This window comes from Pleuronectes platessa, chromosome 13 (assembly GCF_947347685.1).
Source record: "Pleuronectes platessa chromosome 13, fPlePla1.1, whole genome shotgun sequence".
NCBI classification, from domain to species: Eukaryota; Metazoa; Chordata; class Actinopteri; order Pleuronectiformes; family Pleuronectidae; genus Pleuronectes; species Pleuronectes platessa.
In genome coordinates this window covers 12,833,481-12,853,590 of record NC_070638.1, presented here as the reverse complement: position 1 = coordinate 12,853,590, position 20,110 = coordinate 12,833,481, and the positions used below count along the sequence as shown (strand labels likewise).

The window sequence follows — 20,110 nt, the reverse complement described above, 5'->3', positions numbered from 1 at the left end:
CTGGGACAACCCTTAATTCTGGATTAACAACAGTAAAAAGCAAATATGAGATAAAGAGTGTGGAGCGAACTGGGGATTAAACCAGGACAGAAGACAAATAGGAATATTTAAACAAAGAGAAAACCATTTTATTGACTGAGGACAAATAAATCGGTTGATACCCTGACACCACAAAGTGTATCCGTCTCTCCAGTCAGTTTTTAGAGAATGTAAAGATGAATAGAGATGAATTATGTTACACGTAAAAAAAAAAACAGACGGTATCTGAAGCTAATGAGCACCAGACTACTGCGATATTAACTGCTGCTAAATTTGGAACAAAATATATAAATCATAAAATATATGTATGGGTATTTTGGTGGTGGTGGTGGTGCTTGTGTGTGTGTGTGTGTGTGTGGTGGTGGTGGGGGGGGGGGGCGGGCGCAGGCCATCTGCCAATGTGAGTGGCGAGTGTCTGTATGACTGAGCACGTGCAGCGATTCATGCCTGTGTGTGAACATCTCTAGAGAGGCGGGAGGCCTCAGCTCAGCAGTCGATCCCCTTACACACACACACACACACACGCATGTGCATGCAGTACATGTAAAGACATGCAAATGCAGATTTGCGATTATAAACACATAACAGGTATTTTTACAACACATATGAACACGTGAGGCAAAAGTGCACATGACAAAAGAGATTCTATGCCACCATGCACTAGTGCACACACGCTCATCCTTTCGCTGATCCCACGTCTCTACACATGCGCGACCAGAATTGCAATCACCCGCCCAGCCTCTCTCTCACGTGTGCTCCACTGCTCTACTTTCCCTCCGCTGGAGCTGCTGAGGAGAGGGCTCGTCAGGCCAGCAGCCTCCATCTCTCACTGTCACACCCGCATAAAACAAAACACAGACTGATGCAGCAATACACATAAAACCATGCATGTAACACACATGAACAGATAAACATGGTTTATGCAGGTGGGCAAATTCAACAAAAGACAAGTGGACAGTGCACTAATGTGTATTTTGGGATGTACCTGCATATACATATATAACTAGAGTACATACATGTACTACCATAGTATAATTACTTTATGCATATTCCATGCAAAAAAGGTGTTAAAAAAAGATAAGGGGGAGAAAGAGCTGGTAGAATAAACACACAAACAATAATGTCAGATCATCAGGTTTCAAAAGTTTACAGACATTGAAGTCATCACTTTGGTAGCAGGGACTAACAACTCATTCCTTTCTAAACTTTAATATACCTAGAATTCAAATCATTTTTAACCATTAACACAAACTTTTTATTTTCTGTGGTGGATGGTTGAAGGGTTGCACAGAGGGAGAGAGATATGATGCAGAGAAAGTGCTGAGGTGAAAAGCAGCTTGGGTACTAAATTCCCTGAAGTGCCGTAATTTGCATAAAAAACATGATACACTTTGTAGTCATAACTCAGTCAGATCGAAACTCTGAGGCAGTAAACGCATATTTTTTTTAGATTCAGTATAACATTATCTCCAGTGTCCTTTAGGACTAAATGTCCATAAATCTGCTTAGAAATGAAGACACTCCTCTTGTCAGGGAATTTGGAGTTTTCTTCAGTATCAAGGAACTCGATCGCTGTTTGATGTTTTTCCCACAGAATGTTTAAAAGATGGACGATATAACTGCTCCCCACAAATAAGGCAGAAGCATCTCGATCGCCACCTGGTAGCTGGCTGCAGTATTGGACATACTCCCTCCCTCCATGTTAAGGGTTGGGACAAGGACCAAAGTAAAATGTCAAATTACATATCACATCAATTTGTTATTAAAGACGACTTCTGTCATTTCAGGAAGCTCTCATCACACTAATGTTTGTCCAAGTGCAATTTGTTCCGGCTATATAATTCGGAGTCAAACATCATGACTGCCAGCTGAGACCGGCCCGTGATTGGTCGAGTCCATGGACTATATACCTGCTGGATACTGATGTTACCAAGAACTACATAGAGGCCAGGCTCCATCTGTACCCAGTCTCAGATAACAGCAGGAAACATATGATAGAAAAGAGCGGAGGTTACTTTAAAGACAATTTTGTTGACTTGTGTATTGGTACTGATGTTTTCACCAATGTTAAAACACAGAGAAATACACAATTTGATTGAAGGTAACAGGACTTTTGCTTTTGGTCGAGGCCTTTTAATATGTTCTCATCTCCTTCACCCCTGGCTTTGACGTGCCTGCTCTAACTAACAGTGCAAACAACGTAATATGACGAAGGAAAATCACTCTATTAACTTGATTATCACATTAAACAGCAGCATGTGTTGATAAAGTGACATCCTTATTGACAGCCAACGAAACAACATCGTTAAAAACCTGATCACCATCATAAATTTGACATGAAATAGGATTTTTCAACCAAGAACGTGGATCCGGCAGTTGGGCAGGTCTCCAGCGACAGGCCAAACTCCTTGAGCTTTTTAGAAACATCCACAGACAATTTCACAAACACACTGGCCATAAAACAAACCTATGTCAAGCAAACTTTGCTTATAGCAGTAATTCTGCCGCAGACGCCATTCCATCCATCCAAATATTTGAAAAGCACATAATTCAGACAAAGTTTGACTGTTTGACAAAAGAACGACTTAGCTTCAGTCCAGAACCTCAATAACACACTGACACTATGTAGAACCGCCAAACTTGTTAAGCAGACCAAAGTTACAGACTTTGCCTGGTCAACTATCTTCGCCCCCTGAGCAAACACACAATGACTCCCGGGGAGACCGCTCTCCAGCTGACTCAGCACTTTGAGTCCACCCCGACGCAAAAGAGAAAATCTCCACGAGTCACCTCAAACCACAGATTTACACACACCGCGACCAAAGCGACCAAAATACAAGCATCAGCATCACCAAGGACTCGTTTTGACCACAGGACTAAAGGTTAGCAATTAAAAGTGTTAGTCTGAGATGATATCCAACTAAAGAGTTACCATAGCAACAGTAAGAGTGATTCACCGAGCGTGTCAGGCTTCAAAATAAATATTTCACACCTCAGTCCCCCCCCCCACGAGACATTGTTTGGGTGTGTATGTTTTTGAGTGAGTGCGTGTCAGCAACAAAACCTGTATTTGTTGTTACACAGACTGTACCAGGACTCTAGGAACAGAGTGTCTGCGTCTCATATAAACCGGCCACGACTGTTTTTCAAGCCTTCAGATTTTCGTTATATTTTCTGGTGTACATTATGTATTTAAACGTTTATTAGTATGCCGTCATGAAATCTACCGATGTGAAGTTGCTCGATTGTTACCCGCAAATGTCTTGGATTTTTGTTGGTTCAAAAAGCTGATTTTTTTATCAAAGTGCCCTCCATCTTTTTTTCCCACCCCTCCTCGCTCCCTCCTTCTCTTTCTCTCTTCCTCTCCTCTTCTGCCTTCTTTTCCATCGGTCTCACACTGGTGCACTGCTCATTAGGTTTCTGTCAGTCTTGGTTTCTGTCTCCCACTCCTTCTCTGTTTTCCCCTCTTTCTCCTGTGCAGCCGTTCATCTTTTCCTTTCTTTACCCCTTTGCGATCCCTCCTTCGCTGCGTGTGAATTTGACAAACACTTTTTCAGGGATCTTCTCCGTTCTCATCACCCTTTTTCTTTTTCCTGCCCGCCTTTTTTCTCTCTCCCTCTCTCTCCCTCTCTCTCTCTCTCTCTCTCTCTCTCTCTCTCTCTGTGTGTCCAATTTTTTCTTTTTTAAATATCTTCTTGTAAGGAATGAAAGCAGTCTCTTAACCTGCCTCCCACATTCCTGAAAAACACACATGCACAAACAAGAATCGTGACTGCTCTTCCCAGAGCAGGAGTAAAAATACACCAGCGCAGAGGACTATCGACTTCTCTGCAACTACACACACACACACACACACACGTTTTATCTGCACACATAAAGGTGCACAACACTCAGAGTGCAGCACAGAGACAGTATGAACACAATCACACATTAGCGTCTCCTCGCAGCCCTGAGCAAGGAGCAGTTGAGAGAAACCAAAGTGGAAATGAGAGGAAAAAGGAGTCAGAGGCAGAAGAAGTGCGAAGAGAAGGCGTGAAGGGAAGTATGTGATGTCGAGTGAGAAGGGAACTCGACTCTTTCGCTGTGGCGGCTTTCGAACTGGTCGGCAGCGTGAGTTGAGCTGCACTCCTGCTGAAGGGAAGTCAAATCCCCATCTGTCCCTCAAACACACTTACTGATCCTTCTCTAATACTTTCTTCTGTTGGAGGAAAACACACAGGACCACTGTCTGCTTTTAGCTCATGTGAGTGCGTGCGTGTGTCTATTTTCAGACGCTGACTCTAAGCACTTGGCGCGGCCGAGTATCTGCCTTTGTTTACTTCCTGAGTCGAGCATCAAAACCGAAGTTGATTTGAGGAGATGAAAAAATTATTTGAATACTTTTGTCGTGCATCATCTCATCTTATTCATCTTCATTATTTTTAATCTGGGATGTCTATTTTACCAAACTATAGTACGGTGCCTGTTCTAAACCTGCTTATTCACAATGGGCTGTTTACTTGACCTGTGGTGATACTAAAACACAGAAGAAGAGTTTCTACCCTTAGGCAGTCCGGACCCTCTCTCTCACACAAACACATGCACACATTTGCACACATTTGCACACACGCACACAACCACACTTCCATTCACTTTAAAAATCTTTAAATCTTCTGTTTCTACCACTGTCACTTAACTCCAGGTCAGTTTAATTGTAAATATCATCCTGGAAACTTGACTGTATTATCACCTTTTTTCTTTTCTTTAATGTTATTTATCTTTTTACAGTTTTTTATTGTCACTCCCTTGGTATGTCTGTACAGAAACAGGGCACCTCTCAAATTTCCCATCATCTTTACCTTGTATCTCTGCGCGGGGGGCAAACGAAAATAATTAAAACCTTGAAGTGACCTGCAGTAATTGAGCCACAGCAAGTAAAGAAGAGCTGCAGGGCTCAGTCCAGAGAGCTGTGAAGCTGCGCCACTGCCTGTTTATTAAGAGGTTATTAATATTGAACGCATCGCTTGTTCAAATCCCAACAAAATGTAACGCTGCACTTCCTTGGGCCCTTAAAAATATACACGCCAAGTGTGAAGCTGATAAGATGAGCAGTGCTTGAGATATGGGAGCCAAGACAGACAGCAGTTCTGGAGATGACTGCACCACAGCTGCTTTGGCTGAGGGGGAAAAACATCAAGACCGAATAAATTCAAACTAGTATGTAATGCAGGCTTGAAAGCACAAAATGACACGGTGCTGGAGCGTGCAGCCACTTTGAGGGGCTCGTTTAGAAAGTACTGATTTCAGTTAGAATACCTGCACGGGGGAAAGGTAATACACATGGCAGAGGAAGGAAGGACGTTGCTGGGCTGAAGTGAGCACAAGCACATAATAGACTGTGATGACAAAATGTCTGATATTATGCTGTGTAATTTTCAGCTTGTCGAATGCAATCAAGCTAACCAACCCCTGCCCACATTACTTAAGGCTGAATCCAAATCATCCGCGTAACACTATGCCGGTAGCAGAGTCACGGCAACGTTTTAATGGGGGGGGGGGGGAGCACCTGAAAAGCACTATTATATTTGTATTTGTGTAATTTAGCATTTTCTGGTTCCTGCTCAGTATAAATTTGCATTAATATCGGTTGTACTTTGTCCTCTCGAGCTGCTTCCATTAAAATGATTCACACACTGACCTTATCCCTCCATTGCCTTCACTATGATTATATATTCACTCTGTGTATTGAGTCCAACTCAACCTGTAATTACGAACTAAACTTTGAATTAATTTAGCGGTGCCGCAAAACGCTGCCGTGAGCAAATCATGAGTAATTTTTCTAGCCCTACTCGGGGCTCGGGGAGTCACCTACTTTACTTTATAGTGGTGTTCTCTTGTCTTATTGTGTCGAGGTCAAGCGTGGCTAATGGCCAAAAGATTATTATTGTCACGCTGACAGTGGCGGGTAGAGCCGCAGCTCGCCGCAGCTCGCCGCAGCTGAAGGGCACTCGACATCGTGCAAGTCAACTGATGGGTTTGCGGAGATGGAGTGAAAATGAAAAGTGGCTCTATTACCGGCTTCACTGTCACAAAGTCGCTTACAAATAAACTCCTGCTGCGGCAGAGCGTTCATTCATCACAGTCGGCTGGGGACTCTTGTGGTTTGCATAATAGTGAGAGGATCAATAAAACTGGACCCGTCCTTTTGTTCTGGACAAAAAATACCTGAAACTGAAAATAATATTATCTTCAAACGTGTGTGACTCAGGCTTAGGAACTTGCTGAATATTTATTTATTTACTTCAATATCACCTTATACATAACGGATAAATTCAGTATACATCCTCATGCAATCATCCTCACTTACCCGACGACTTTTCTCTACAAATAATAATTCAATGTGTAGTGAACGGTATATATCAATAATTTTATTTTAATTGGCTATATCTATATTCTATACTGCTACGTGCTCTCTTGTCTACTTTATTTTTGATGTATTAAAGAATTTGCCTAGTGTGGGTTCAATAAAGTTGAACTTATCTTATCTGAAGATATATCGTGACCAACTGCAGGGACTTGAAACTAATTAGAAGCGTTTCCAAAAAGGGGTTAAACCACTTCTTGACTAGATTAAGATTATTGGTCCCACACACATGCACACACACTACATGCAAATGGAGGGAATTTGTCCTCTGCTTTAGACCCATCCGTGTGAACACAGCGGCACACAACACACACAGTGAACACACAGAGCAGTGGGCCGCCATGGACGGCTCCCGGGGAGCAGATGTTGGGGGAGTAAGGTGCCATGCTCAGGGACACTTAGGTAGTGGGGTAGGGAGAGTCCTCTTGGACTTGAACCATATCCAGGTATGTTTTTGGAAGTCCGTGGCCTTGAACCAGTGACCTTCAAGTCTGATGTCCGTCTTTTCTACCACTAGTCCATCGCCGCTCCCTATACAACTCCGCTACTATAACACTAAATCAATCGCAGGCTCAGAATTCAGAGTTCCTGTTTTCTTTGCTCATATCATCCATCTAAACAGAATCACATGTGTGAATATGACTGGGACTGAGAGCTTGCATAGCCGTGTGAACCAATGACAAATGAAGTACGTAAAACCGTGAGATGTCTCAGCTTTAAGTGGAAGAGCGAGCAGATGAACAACAAGCTGCTGCAGTGGCTGAGAATTAAATAGAAGCGTAGGAACCTGAATTTCTCACCATGAATCAAATGTATGGTTAGAACTGCATATTATTAGTTTATAATAAATATGTCTTTATTATTATTAGATATACTATTAACATATTGAGAGAAAACATCTTTGTTTGTCAGCACGTGCCTTTACTAATCTTTAACTTCACAGAGGTCGTCTGAGGAGAGCACAGTGTGGATTGCCAAAAAAGGAAAATCTGCTGCATCCAGCGTTCCTGTCGTTTTGGTGGTTTGATGTTAGATGTTCAGTAATAACAAAGCATCTACATTATGCACATCTGATCTGAGTGATCCTGTGTACTCTAGTTTGGGGGGTGGGGACTGTAAAGGCTCATTCATGCTAAATGTTACATGTGTATGCATATGCGGATGAGTCACCTGTCCGTACTCTGTATCTGTGCACGTCTTCTGAAAACACAAAACAGGTAAAACAAAGCAGTAACCCTGGAAATCATAAGGGGGCAGCCGTGTAGCCAAAGGTTCAAGAGAGGCGACTGTAGGACACGAAGAGGTAATTTCAACCAGTTTGGGAGATGGTGAGTTGGACCACCGCCATTTACATCACAACCTCCTCCACCATTGCGATGTTTGTTGTTGTCAGAAACTCTCAAATCAGCTCTGACCTCTGAAGGATGTATTTCTTTACAACCATGTAAACGCAAAGTGTGCATGGAAGCATGTGGACACTGAGGGTCACATTGATTGAAACAAATCTCTCATCGTTTGTAAAGGCAGCAAAAATGACACATAAGTCTAATTAAGCCACTTGTAGAAAACCCTGCAGAGGTTATTGTTTACTATGATTTGTTCCAATTATCAAAAGAAAACGTGGAATGGCTAAAAAGTCTCATATCAGCACTGAACCTACAGTTGATCTACTCCCATTATACATAATAATGGGCTTTGAAGGTTGTGCTTGTGTATTCAGCAGCTATTACAGGAAAGAAAGAGTCAGAGTTTTCAGTAAACACAAGCACACCACACGCACACACACACACAAAAGCACGCACGCACGCACGCAAATTCCTGGTTCCCTCTAGTACTTTTCATAGAAAATGTAATTGACTTTGGTGAGAACTCAAGCAAAAACCAGGCGAAACATCCAACCCCAGTGAGGGTGCACAGATTTGTTTGAGCAATACCTCAGAGAGTGCTTGGTGAACAAAACAGGCGGTCTCAGGGGACACCTCCCAAGGTGACTTCTCGTCCACCATGATGGCGTCCAGCGTGGCCTTCTCCAGGATGACATCGAAGGAGGTGCCGGGGAAGCGGAGCTGGCGCACGTCCATCTGATGCCAGGTCATACCGGGGCAGTCGCTGTACCTGGCGCCCATTGTGCTGATGCACACCGAGGAGTAATCTATGTTGGTGATGGAGCGGTAGCCGGCAATGTACATGTCCCCACTCATGCTGCTGTTTCCGCAACCTGAAGGAAAAAACACACAAACGGGAGATAAGGTGACCGCCAGACAGGTTGGGGGAGGGAAAAACATAGAGTGAGGAGAGGAAGAATCAAGAGAGGGGGGGATGCAAAACAATATTTCTCTGATGACTCAAATCCCCAATATGTTTTTCAGAATGAGTAAACGATGGTGTGATCAATAGAGCAACAACAAGGGATTACACAGAGCGCTGCTATCATGACAACAGCTATTGAAAGGACTGGGACCACCTCCTGCGGTTGATGACACACACACACTGACACACACTCACACTGACACACACACACACACACACACACACACACACACACACACACACACACACACACACACACACACACACACACACACACACACACACACACACACACACACACACACACACACACACACACACACACACACACACACACACTTCTCCAGCTTATTCTAACGTGATGACTCCAAACAAATCATTCACCAGCAACAAGGTTCCAACTTGTCGCTCCTCTGCGGGCGACAGATGGATGAAAGCCAAGCAGAGACACAAAAAAGGGGGGGATGAAGAGAAGTGATGATAACCTCTAATGCAGCAAGAAAAAATATGAAAATAATCTACTGAACGCAGCATCTTGCCTTTTGGATCAGATGACTCATAGATCAAGTAGATGGAGGAGGAGGAGGAGTGGGTGGAGAAGACGGGGAAGAAGAAAAAGGAAAAGATAGGAGTGAGAAGAAGACTATATGGGGGAGGCACATACACTAACTCAATGTGCATATTCTGATTTAGCAGATGTTGGATTTCTTGTTCGTTGGCCTATAAAACTCTCATGTTATCTTGTACCTTAAAGTGTGTGTGTTTGTGTGTGTGTTTGTGTGTGTGTTTGTGTACCCGCCTGGGAAAGAAGGATGGGGGTAGATAGGTGGGGCTGTGACTTCCGGCAGCATGTTGGCTTTGACACCTCTGGTGCGAACGTGTGGCTTGTGCTTGTTATCACCTTACTGCTTCTACTAATTACCAGGGTCCGTAAGCTTGATGTGTGTGTGCGTGTGTGTGAGAGACTGATTCTGTTAGCAGCCTCACACACTCAGCAACACATTTGGAACTTCATGGGAGGTGTGTGTCGGTGCCGAACATGCAGAAACATAATGCTGCACATTAATAGCAAGCATTAATTCACACGTATAGACATATACAGGCGACCGAGAGGAAGCAGATGTGAGGTAAAAACTGAAAACAGATTTAAAGTAGCATGGAGATAAAAATATACTCCACTCCACAGATCCATTAAGACATTGCAGAGCAAGAGCATCCTGTGCCACAAATACTCCAGCAGGGCTGTTTGTTTTTAGACATCAGAGGGCCGGGTGCCCCGATGGCTCCCCCCGTGACGTTGGCTTCAAAACAAGAGAGGGAATATGTCAGCGCTGATGGCTGGAATATGAGAGAATGCACCGGAGTTTGATTACTCAGTCTCGACAGGTTATTTTAGATGCCGCACTTTGCGTGCGCCAAAAGAAAACAGTGGCTTCTTCATAGAAACACTGAAAAGGGTTTGAAAAAAAGTTAGCATCATCCTTCAAGAAAACAAAGCCCATCATGTGAGAACCACTGTCCAATTTGGGTTCAGAACGAGGCCTTGTCTCATGCCCACATTTGGGTTAAATCCCTCCTGCACTCCCCTCTCAGATCCCCAAAGCAAGCCACACATTGTTTCCAAAGGGTTCTCCCCGCTGACGCAGCTATGTGTGTTAGTGTGTGTTTCTTTTTTCCATGCACTCGGCGCGGAGGAAGGGGTGTCACATGACGGCTTATTCCTAGGGGTTGTCACGACAGTTATAGTTGCCAGGCTGTCATCGAGGACACTACTCTTATTTTTGGATATGTGACATCAGCTGGTGCCCCCCACAACCTCTGACCTTTATCCACAAACACGGGGGGTACTGCACACATATCAGTGTGTTTGTGTGAGGGTGGACACCACAGTGAAAGTAAAGTGTGTGCTTTGTGACAAAGGCTTATTCAGGCCGGTCTGGAACCTGCAGGAGTCGGCTTTTTTCTTCCAGCTGGAAGCGAGGGAGATAAAACCTCCCGATTGCCAGAGAGCATCCTAACTGGATTATCCAGAGCGGCAGAGAGAGAGAGAGAGAGGCACACTAAAGTTAGAGGTGTCATATCACCTCATTCCGCTGCCTGTGTGAGTGTGTGATGGAAACTTTGAGTCCCGGTCTTAAAACGTATCATACCTCTCATAACAAGTCTGCAAAAAACAAACTGTGGTGACCATCCGTCATCTGTTGGAGAGCTGTGTAAACTGTGTGTTAGTCATGTTTGCCGTGTTTGTCCTTTTATGCAGGAAACTCCGCACAAACAGTAGAAGAAGTGGACCTGGGGTAAGGTCAGAGAGGAATGTTGTCCAAACATGGAGGTGCTTCTTTCCTGCAGCCTCCTGGAGATGCTATGTCCAACAATGGTATCAGGTTGCATGTCTGATTCAGAGGCATTCAAGAGAAAGCTGAACATGTGACTCTCACAGCGATGGTGATGCTCCACAGGAAAAGAAAAACCTGCAGTGTTCCTCTGCTGCTCATAAATGAAAGGCTGACATGTTTGGTAACACCAAACTGAATAACAACTGATGAAATGGTGACGGTTAGAAGTACTGTTCTAGATTTGAATAATCATTAAAACAGTGTATGAAAAAAAAACATGTCATGGAAAATTCTCTCGAGCATCAACCTGTAGCATGGGTTTGTTTCGCATCAATGAAAACATGATGCAAATCAGTGGCAACGAGCCAGCAGGACTGAGTCTTAAGTGGAATTATATTTAGATTCCTTTTCAAGAGAAAAACGTGTCAGTACATTTTGAACATTTTCAGCAAACTCTAATGCTTTAATAATAATAACCTTCATCATTTTTGACACGATGATCATGATTAGAAATGTTCCACTCTGATGACTAAGTTTCTTCGAAAAAAATAAAGATGAGGTTAGTTTTAATTCAATGCATCAAGCCCTGGCCATGAATTTGAAAGCATGCTATTTCTGTCATTTTCCACAGAGCATGACACTTTTCATTAATCACCTTCTTTAATGTACAGCTCAAGTGTAAAGGATAATGTGACTGTATAGTGCACTGGTGGATAAAAAAATATAAAATATACACAGAATATCCCAATGAAAATCTGCACTTCCATTTATACTTTGCTCAATAAAATGCAATACTAATTCCATTAGTTTAGATCCAAGCTCCTTCACTCTTCCCTAAACATGAACCAGTTGAGATTTGACCTTTGAGCTAGCACACTGACCTCCCTCAGCACAAACAGTGACTCTCTGGAGCCCATCTATGGTCAGGAGGGGTGGTGGGTGGGGAACCCCTGCCAGTGAGCCAGCGGTGTAATATATCAAAGCTGAGCCGAGCGCAGCAGTGGAAACTCCATGATGTCAGAGACACGCGGGGCATTCATTCACATCCCAGATTGGTTTTGACACATTAAGGATGGGGAAGTTCAGCCAGCACTGATTAAAGGTGATGGTCACATGCGCTGGAGCAACAACACCCCGTCGACACCTCAGCCTCTGGGTTAGCCCGAGGTAAACAGACGCCACGGTGAAGCTTCACAAAGTTCATCTGCATCTTCTGTAAATGTCAGCAAATGTGGGGAGCCGGAGTGGGTCCTGTGTTTGTCTGTCAAGATTCTTTAAATACATGCGCATTAATCATGTGGCTGCATGTAAGAGTATTCTCCTGATGAATGTGTGTATGTGGTTTATTATGAGTCAAAACAAAAACCAGACGTATGAAAATAATTAAACTGCTTTAGATACAAAAATATTGTAAGATTTAGGTGAAAGGGAACTCTTGGCAGAAATTGATTATAATTAACCCTAGTGATGTTTTCACTAGTGTGTTTCATCTAAATTGCAACAATTGATATTTTATATACCGTACAATGGGCCCTTTACATAAAATTTACAGAGTGAGTCCTCTCTACGGAGTCCGCCATGTTTATTTAGAGTCGTCCAAACTGGACACACTAAATACCTTTTGAGGCTACCACATGTTCTCTTTTATATTTGGAAGGGGAGGGTAAGGTGAGGGGTATTCAGCTGCAAAATGCAAATACACCACTAGATGTCACTAAATCCTACACACTGAACCTTTAACTGAGACGGTAAGTCGTTGCGTCAGATCACAAGAAGCCTGCACGTGTGCCTGTGCTTGTGTGAGGGCGCACCAGGACGATGATGAAAGTAGACAGGGTCACGCTGAGCCTTGTTTTAACCAATTATCTGAGGATATCTGGCCCCCAAGTTATGGTCCACGGTTATCTGATTAATTAGACACAATGCTTATATGACAAGCATTTGTGAACATGTACACCCAATCACAGTCTTTAATCTGTTTGACCTGTAAGGACTCTGCTCTGAGAGGGGAGTTGGCCTGATGAACTCACCAGCTCTGCATCTCCAATAAATAAAGATATTCTGTATTTTCACATTTTCAGAGAAGTTGCATCAGCAGGGAGGCCAGATGAAATTCTCTTAAAAGAAAAATCTCATCTTTTTCCGGCAAGTTCTCCTCAGAAGTCTCTTCTTCCCCGCGCTCACAAAAGCAAACCTCAGTTACGTAACCGAGTGTACGAGATAATTAGCGGCTGAATAATTAACCATGTGCCCATGGAGTGTGAGCCAGTGTGTGTGTGTGTGTGTGTGTGTGTGTGTGTGTGTGTGTGTGTGTGTGTGTGTGTGTGTGTGTGTGTGTGTGTGTGTGTGTGTGTGCCTGTGCGTATGAGTGATGGAGGACTTTTGGAAGGACTCCATTGTATGAATCTGCCTCTTTGTAGTGGCATGCAGCCTAAAGCTTCTTTCAGATCCAAAACACCAGCAGGCAGCAGGAATGGGGGCTTGGCGATTAATTCAATTCAAAACTTTTGCATTAAAAACGTACGTTTGCACTGATCAGTATCTGTGAGCAGAAAACCATTCTAGCAAGTGGGAGCTTTTTTACCTTCCCTGTGCATTTGTAACTGCTCAACACTTGGTCATTGTGCGTAGTGATGTTCAAGACACTGGAGGTGGGAAATGTCTGTCTCCGAATCCTTTGATTGGTCAATTTCAACACTTGCAGTCTCTGGCCTGGATTGCATTTTTAGACATTCAAAATTCACAGTACAGATATTTGGAATGACTCTTAATTTTGGATGTTTTAATGTCTCATATTAAAATCATGATGACTATATTATTTGAAATCGGAATAAATCCACAATGTTCATTCTGGATATCAAAAATGAAACTTTGGATATTTGAAAAATAATTCAAGGTGACGTCATTTGTCCTAGAAAGAAAATTGTTTTAATGTTGAAAAGTATAATTATATTTACAATATACTGTTTATCTAGCTGCCAAATATTTGACAATAATTTATTCAAATGGATTCTAGGATGTTGTATCTTTATATTATAATATAATTGTATTTTGACTATGTTATGAGATGGAGTTTGAGTTACGTTCGATTCACTGGAGAGTGGAGCAAGACACGATGCATTTCAGGGATCAAATCAATCAGCCAATCATAGGTCATGGTCAGTAACCAATCAAAAGAATAGAGAGGTCAGCTAATGTCGGATTCTGATGGACACTTCTGAGAGAGTAGGGAGGGTCGAGCCAGCACTCGCCCAATTGTTGCAGGACTCACTATTGTGCACTTGTATCACATGTGTGGGTTTTGAGACTAATAAACGGCCCTACCTTAGTAAATGTTAGTTTTGTTAGTTGTCTGTTGTTTAATTCAAAACAACAGACAACTTTTGAAATAAACCTGCTGTGCTGTGGTGAAGTTCTGGAGATGGAGGCCGACGGAGGGAGCTCTAACATGAAGGGGGGGCAGCTGTCAGACAAAGTGGGCGGGCCGAGAGCAGCAGGGGTGACTTAGAGTGTACGTGTGGTAGAGAGCCCGAATGAGGCAATGGATCTGCCCTCGCCATGTAGCCAAAGTGGACACACACACACAGACACGCACACGCGCATACACAGCATGAGTCAGGTGTGTAAGTGCAGAACAGGTCCTTGTAAGGAATGATGTTGTGGCCTATTATCTTTCCACAGACACAACATCAACAACAAACAAACAAACCTCCTTCGAAACAATAACTTCACAATCTATGACTAACTATGATCACAATTAACTACTCGTAAAACATGTCTAGTAGCTGTTGTGTCCTCGTCTGTCTCCCTCACAGTTCTCATCCCACTCGAGCGGCTGCACAAAACTCTCATTAGATCCATCAACGCCCCGCACAGCATCAAAGTACATTCATCATCTCATCGCCTGTCACAAATAGAGGTGGATTTAATTTCCACCAACTGATCACCATTCTTCCATGAGTTATTTATTGGATAGACTTTTAGGGACTCAACAGAGTTGTGATCTGCTGACAGCAAATACCATGGCATGTGATTCACATCGTTGTCATTCAGCAGGTTGGTCGCCTCTCACACAGTAGTGAAGAAGAAGGAGTTAGTTAGTTCACAGTATTTTAGCCTACTCTAAAATTGCCATGAAAAATCTTTGGCCCCAGTTGCAGTGTGGCTATAGGAACATCAGGTCAGTCCGCTGGTCCACACAGGTCCACTTGGACAGAAGTATTACAAGTATTGGATTCATTGTTATCAATATTTTTTACAGTCCAGGGAAATTGTATCTAAATCAGCCTGTTTGTAATGAGCTGTTGTATCGGCCTGTGGTCATGCTGGTTACTGCAGTAATTGAGCAGAACCCTGAAGCTGCTTCACCACTAGCTGCACAAAGAGCTGTTCACCTGTTTATTCAAAGCTCAGTGAACCTCGACTCAGTACGAAGAACTGGAGAATCAGTCGTCTTTGCTGTAAGTGTGAAAGTGTCCGTTGTTGTGAACGAGGATGAGTCCCAGCCACCGCTGTTACAGAGCGCTGGTCGCCTGTTCATTTAGGTTTTATTAATATTGAACTTATCACGTGTCCAATTCGCAGCAAAGTCAACACTGCAGTTTCTTGGCCCTTAACAACACAGATGCCAAGTGTGAGGCCAAACAGATGAACAGTTTTCAAGATCAGTCAGATAAACAGAGATTTGTGGAATCTGGAACTCTTAGAGAGATGGCCAACATGTTGGATGGATTTACATTCCAATCATCTGTCTCACTGATTTAAGTCCTTGTAAAAATGTGGCTAATAAAACATGTAATTTTCTTGTAGTTGTTTTACTAAAATATACTTTAGGAGTCACGCTTAGCTTTTTTACTTGTGGTTTTAAGAACACAAACTTAACTTTGACTATTTAATCAAAGACTTTCATGCACATATGACCCATGAAAATGATCCATTCAATGATGTTTTTTCCTCCATTTTCTTCATCCTAAAATCTCACTAATAACTAACTCTACAAGTTAAGAGACACCTTCTACTGTTTCACGTCATCTGGAAAATCCCCAGCACCGTGGACACGTCATCGGCTCTAATCACAATTTCTCATTACAGGCTGCAGTGCAGAGTATCCCAACAGTATGAGAGGTGTGACGCATGAGGGGCTCCCACTATGTAAATAAAGCTTTTTTCTTTTTTTTACTCAAACGCAAACGCAGCCCCATCAGCTTCCTCAGTTAGTTTAAACACACAGAGTGTGGCGTCTTCACACTGCAGTGGAAAAATCCATATTGTCGCAGCCTTCGTCAGGTCATACAACACATGAGTAACACCCTGGAGGAGCCTGTCCAGGGCTGTTTGCTTCCACATTTTTGTTAACAGCTGTGTCTGTCAACAGCTCTCCCCTCGAACTCCCCTCCATATTTATTATAGCCACGTTTAGTCAGTTGCAGACGCACCAATATTTATTTTTCCATGAGGCTGTTCTAGCAAGAGAGTACGTGGCTGCGTGTGTGTGTGTGTGTGTGTGTGTGTCTGTGTCCTCCTGCACTGTTTGTTCCCTTTCTATTTTACTCCCTCGGTCAGTCAGTTAGTCGGTGGTGTAGCAGCAGAGAAAAAGGTCATGACTCAGCAAGAAACTGAGTGTGTGTGGATATGCGCATGTGCAATCATATTCACAAGAATCACTTCTCTGCTCCATTTAATCTGTGATTACTCCTCCACACCTGCAGTGACCTGCGTGGCACGGGCACACATGCACGCACACACAAACACAAAAACTCTTATTCTCTCTTAGTGAGGACACTCATTGGCATAATGCATTCACTAGCCCATCCCTTACCTATAGACCTAGTTCTAACCCTAAACCCAAAACCAAGTCTTAACCCTCAAACAGCCCTTTGAAGAAGTGAGGACCGGCCACAATGTCCTCACTTTCCAAAAATGTCCTCACTCTGTAGGGTCCATAAAATGGTCCTCACAAGGCAATAGGTACAGGACAAGTCCCCGTCAACACACTGTGGGATCACAGGGAGAGAGCACATCAGGACAAGGATATTGCAGCTCTTGTGTCCCTCCAGAGGAGACGGGTTTCATCTTCACTCTATAAGGGTTGTACACACACATGCGTCGACAGATCCAACCACAGTAGAGTTACACACGTACAGGAAAAAGAAAGAAGAATTGAGGAACCCTTCTCCGCAGGTAAACAGCACATTCAAATTCAGAGAGATGCCTCGTTTGAAAAAGGACTGTGAATGTACAGAGACGAGCACAGAGACAACAGTTTAATCAGCCTTTTCTTCTCCATTTGTGTGTGAGCAAAGATTTAAATGAGGCCAAAACATTGAAAAATCTGCGTGTCCCAGTGTGAGTGTGATGTTGGTGGATAGTCTGACACATGCCGTGAACAAGAACACAAATACATACGCATAGAGAGATGCGTGCACACACACACGTCGTATTGAGGAGGGGGCAGAGATAATAACAGCAGTATAGACATTTTCAATTAGCCACCTACCAAGACAACGTCTGTGAGAAAATGAAACGGCTGAAAAAGCACAGGTATACTGAAGTTTGTCGCACGCACACACACACACACACACACACACACACACACACACACACACACACACACACACACACACACACACACACACACACACACACACACACACACACACACACACACACACACACACACACACACACACACAATACCCTTACATTCCAGACACTTTACACACATGCACACAGAGGCCCAATCTTGACGAGTTAATTTTCTGCCTGGTTGGCATGCAGGCCGGTGTGTCAGTTCAAGGTGCCTGCGTCTATATGTAAATGGCTTTGTTGCCCGACCTTGGTGTGATTATGCAAAATGGATCAGGCTTTACAGATGAGGGCCGGCCCCGTGTCAGAGCTTTATGGCTGACGAAGCATATTGATCTCTGCAGGAGGAAATGGCATGTCTCTCTGCAGTGTCATTATGTCAGTGTACTGATCTGAGTGTGAAGTCTCAATAACGGGCACTGCTCAACGACAGGGGTATCTAACCCTTAGACTCACTCAGGTTGTTTTTGCAGCTGGAAGTAACAACCAAGGTCCTCGTCATTCTTACGTGTCTCAGACTTTAGTTTTGGTTTCACATTGCAATTTAGGGAGCACACAAAAGACTTTTGTATGACGTATATGTTTCACATATTCACAAAAGAAACACATGGGACACAAATTGGATGTGTCAAACATGGGAGATTTTCTTAATATAGTTTACACATTTTAAAGCTCTATTCCAGCTCCATATTCATGCTATCGCCACATAAATATAACAGTGTTATAAGCGACTGAAACAATTGAAGTTTAATTTGACAAAAAAAAACTTTTTAAACTGTTAAAATGTTGATCAGTTAGTTTATAATGTCATCAAGACCTCAAATATGCTGATATCATCAGTCATCTGATCTGAAGTGGCATCGCATTAATAACTATGTAATTGAACAGCAGGTGGTGGTCATACACATGCAAAAAAACTATGCACTACTTGGTTGATTGGCTCCCAGGTCACTAGATAGTGTGTTCTAAGACCTTCAACATGTGTAGAATCATAATGAAGTAAAATGTTAATTTACCTCATTGCAACTACATAACTGATTGAATGTTGATGAAACTCTAAGAGGCAGTTGCCATTCCTCATTCCTCTCGTTCTGTTGCAGGTTCAACTGCCACTGGCCACCAACAGCAGCCCTTTGTTGATTCCACGTCTCCTTACAAACCTTCTAGTAAAAAAGGCACAAAGTTGCATACATCCTCTCAAACTTATAGACGTCCTGACAGGTGCTTAAAAAAATGAGTTTTGTACCGACATGGTAGTGTGGTCTGCAGGCTGCTTGGGGGTCAGTGGCGAGCAGCTGACAGCCGTGAAGCTGTGAATGCAGAGTGAGTCAGCCTTTGAGACAGGCTGGTGGATGAAGATGGTGATTAATGCTGCATGCTTCATCCCTTCCTCTGGACCACTGCTACATGCAATATGCCAATGGCTCATCGCTACTCTCTGTCTCTCTCTGACAAACACGCACTGTTCCAGCTGCCTGTCTGAAACTTTCATAGGGAGACTGTTATCCATCACTGATTCAGTTCTGTCTTTGCTTCCTCAGAGTCTGCACGTGGCCGATGCATGTACCAGAGGAGGGATTAAGGAAGGTCGTGCAGCAAGTATCTACTGCCCTACACTGACTGAGAGCTGGACCGGACTGTACAACACAAGATACACACATTGAAACACACACATTGGTCTGTTCTCAGTGAATCATGACCTCTTCCTGTTTGGCAGGAACTGGATGTTTTTTCGTCCACGAGAGAGCAAGGAGCAAGAAGTGGAGGAGGTGAGAAAGATGAAGAGAAGTCAGACTGTGTATGTGTGTGTATGTGTGTGTGTTTGTGTGCATGCGTGCGTGCGTGAGAGTGTGTGTGGGTGTGAAGATATATGTCCCAACAAATTCCCTCTAAACATCCAATCCTGAGCTTCTGAAGAAATATATAAACATGTGACCTTTCACTCCACCTGTTCAAGAAGTGCAACAGTGTGATGTCACTCCCTCAGCCAAGAGGAAGTACTTATATGGTCCTGGGAGCAGAGAGCGCATGAGGAGCTGGATGTCACAGTAGTGATATCTGTGATGCTCCGAGGTTGGATGCAGTGCGGGGGGGCTGCCGAACCCTAACAGCCTCTTTCTATGCTGCAGGGAACTGAGAGCGGTGTGAATGACATTCAATTTGGTGGGAACGGGAGAGCGAGGGATGCAAACGGCTGGTGCTATGAAAGAGGGTAAGAGCGGAGAGGAATTAATAGGAGGGTGGGGTACAGCGTGAAAAGGGAAGAGAAGCGAAAGACGGGCAGGCTGAGATGGATGAGTGTGAAAAGGAGTAATTGGCAAGTGCGACGATAAGGGGAAGAGGGGAGAGGCTGGAAGTGAGTGGGTGGTCTGACGTATTCAGAGTCTTTCTCTAACTCTCTCTTCTCTCTCCTGCTATTAGGCATCTCTGCTGCAGC

At 43.5% G+C, this 20,110-nt stretch overlaps 1 protein-coding gene across 1 annotated transcript in view; it reads right to left on the bottom strand.

The window, feature by feature from the left end:
• ece2a (endothelin converting enzyme 2a) overlaps positions 1-20,110 on the bottom strand; it is a 70,093-nt gene that overhangs the window by 28,812 nt on the left and 21,171 nt on the right. The window contains exon 3 of the mRNA XM_053438825.1: positions 8,377-8,660. Coding sequence (XP_053294800.1) covers positions 8,377-8,660 — 284 coding nt within the window. The remainder of the gene's footprint in view (positions 1-8,376; positions 8,661-20,110) is intronic.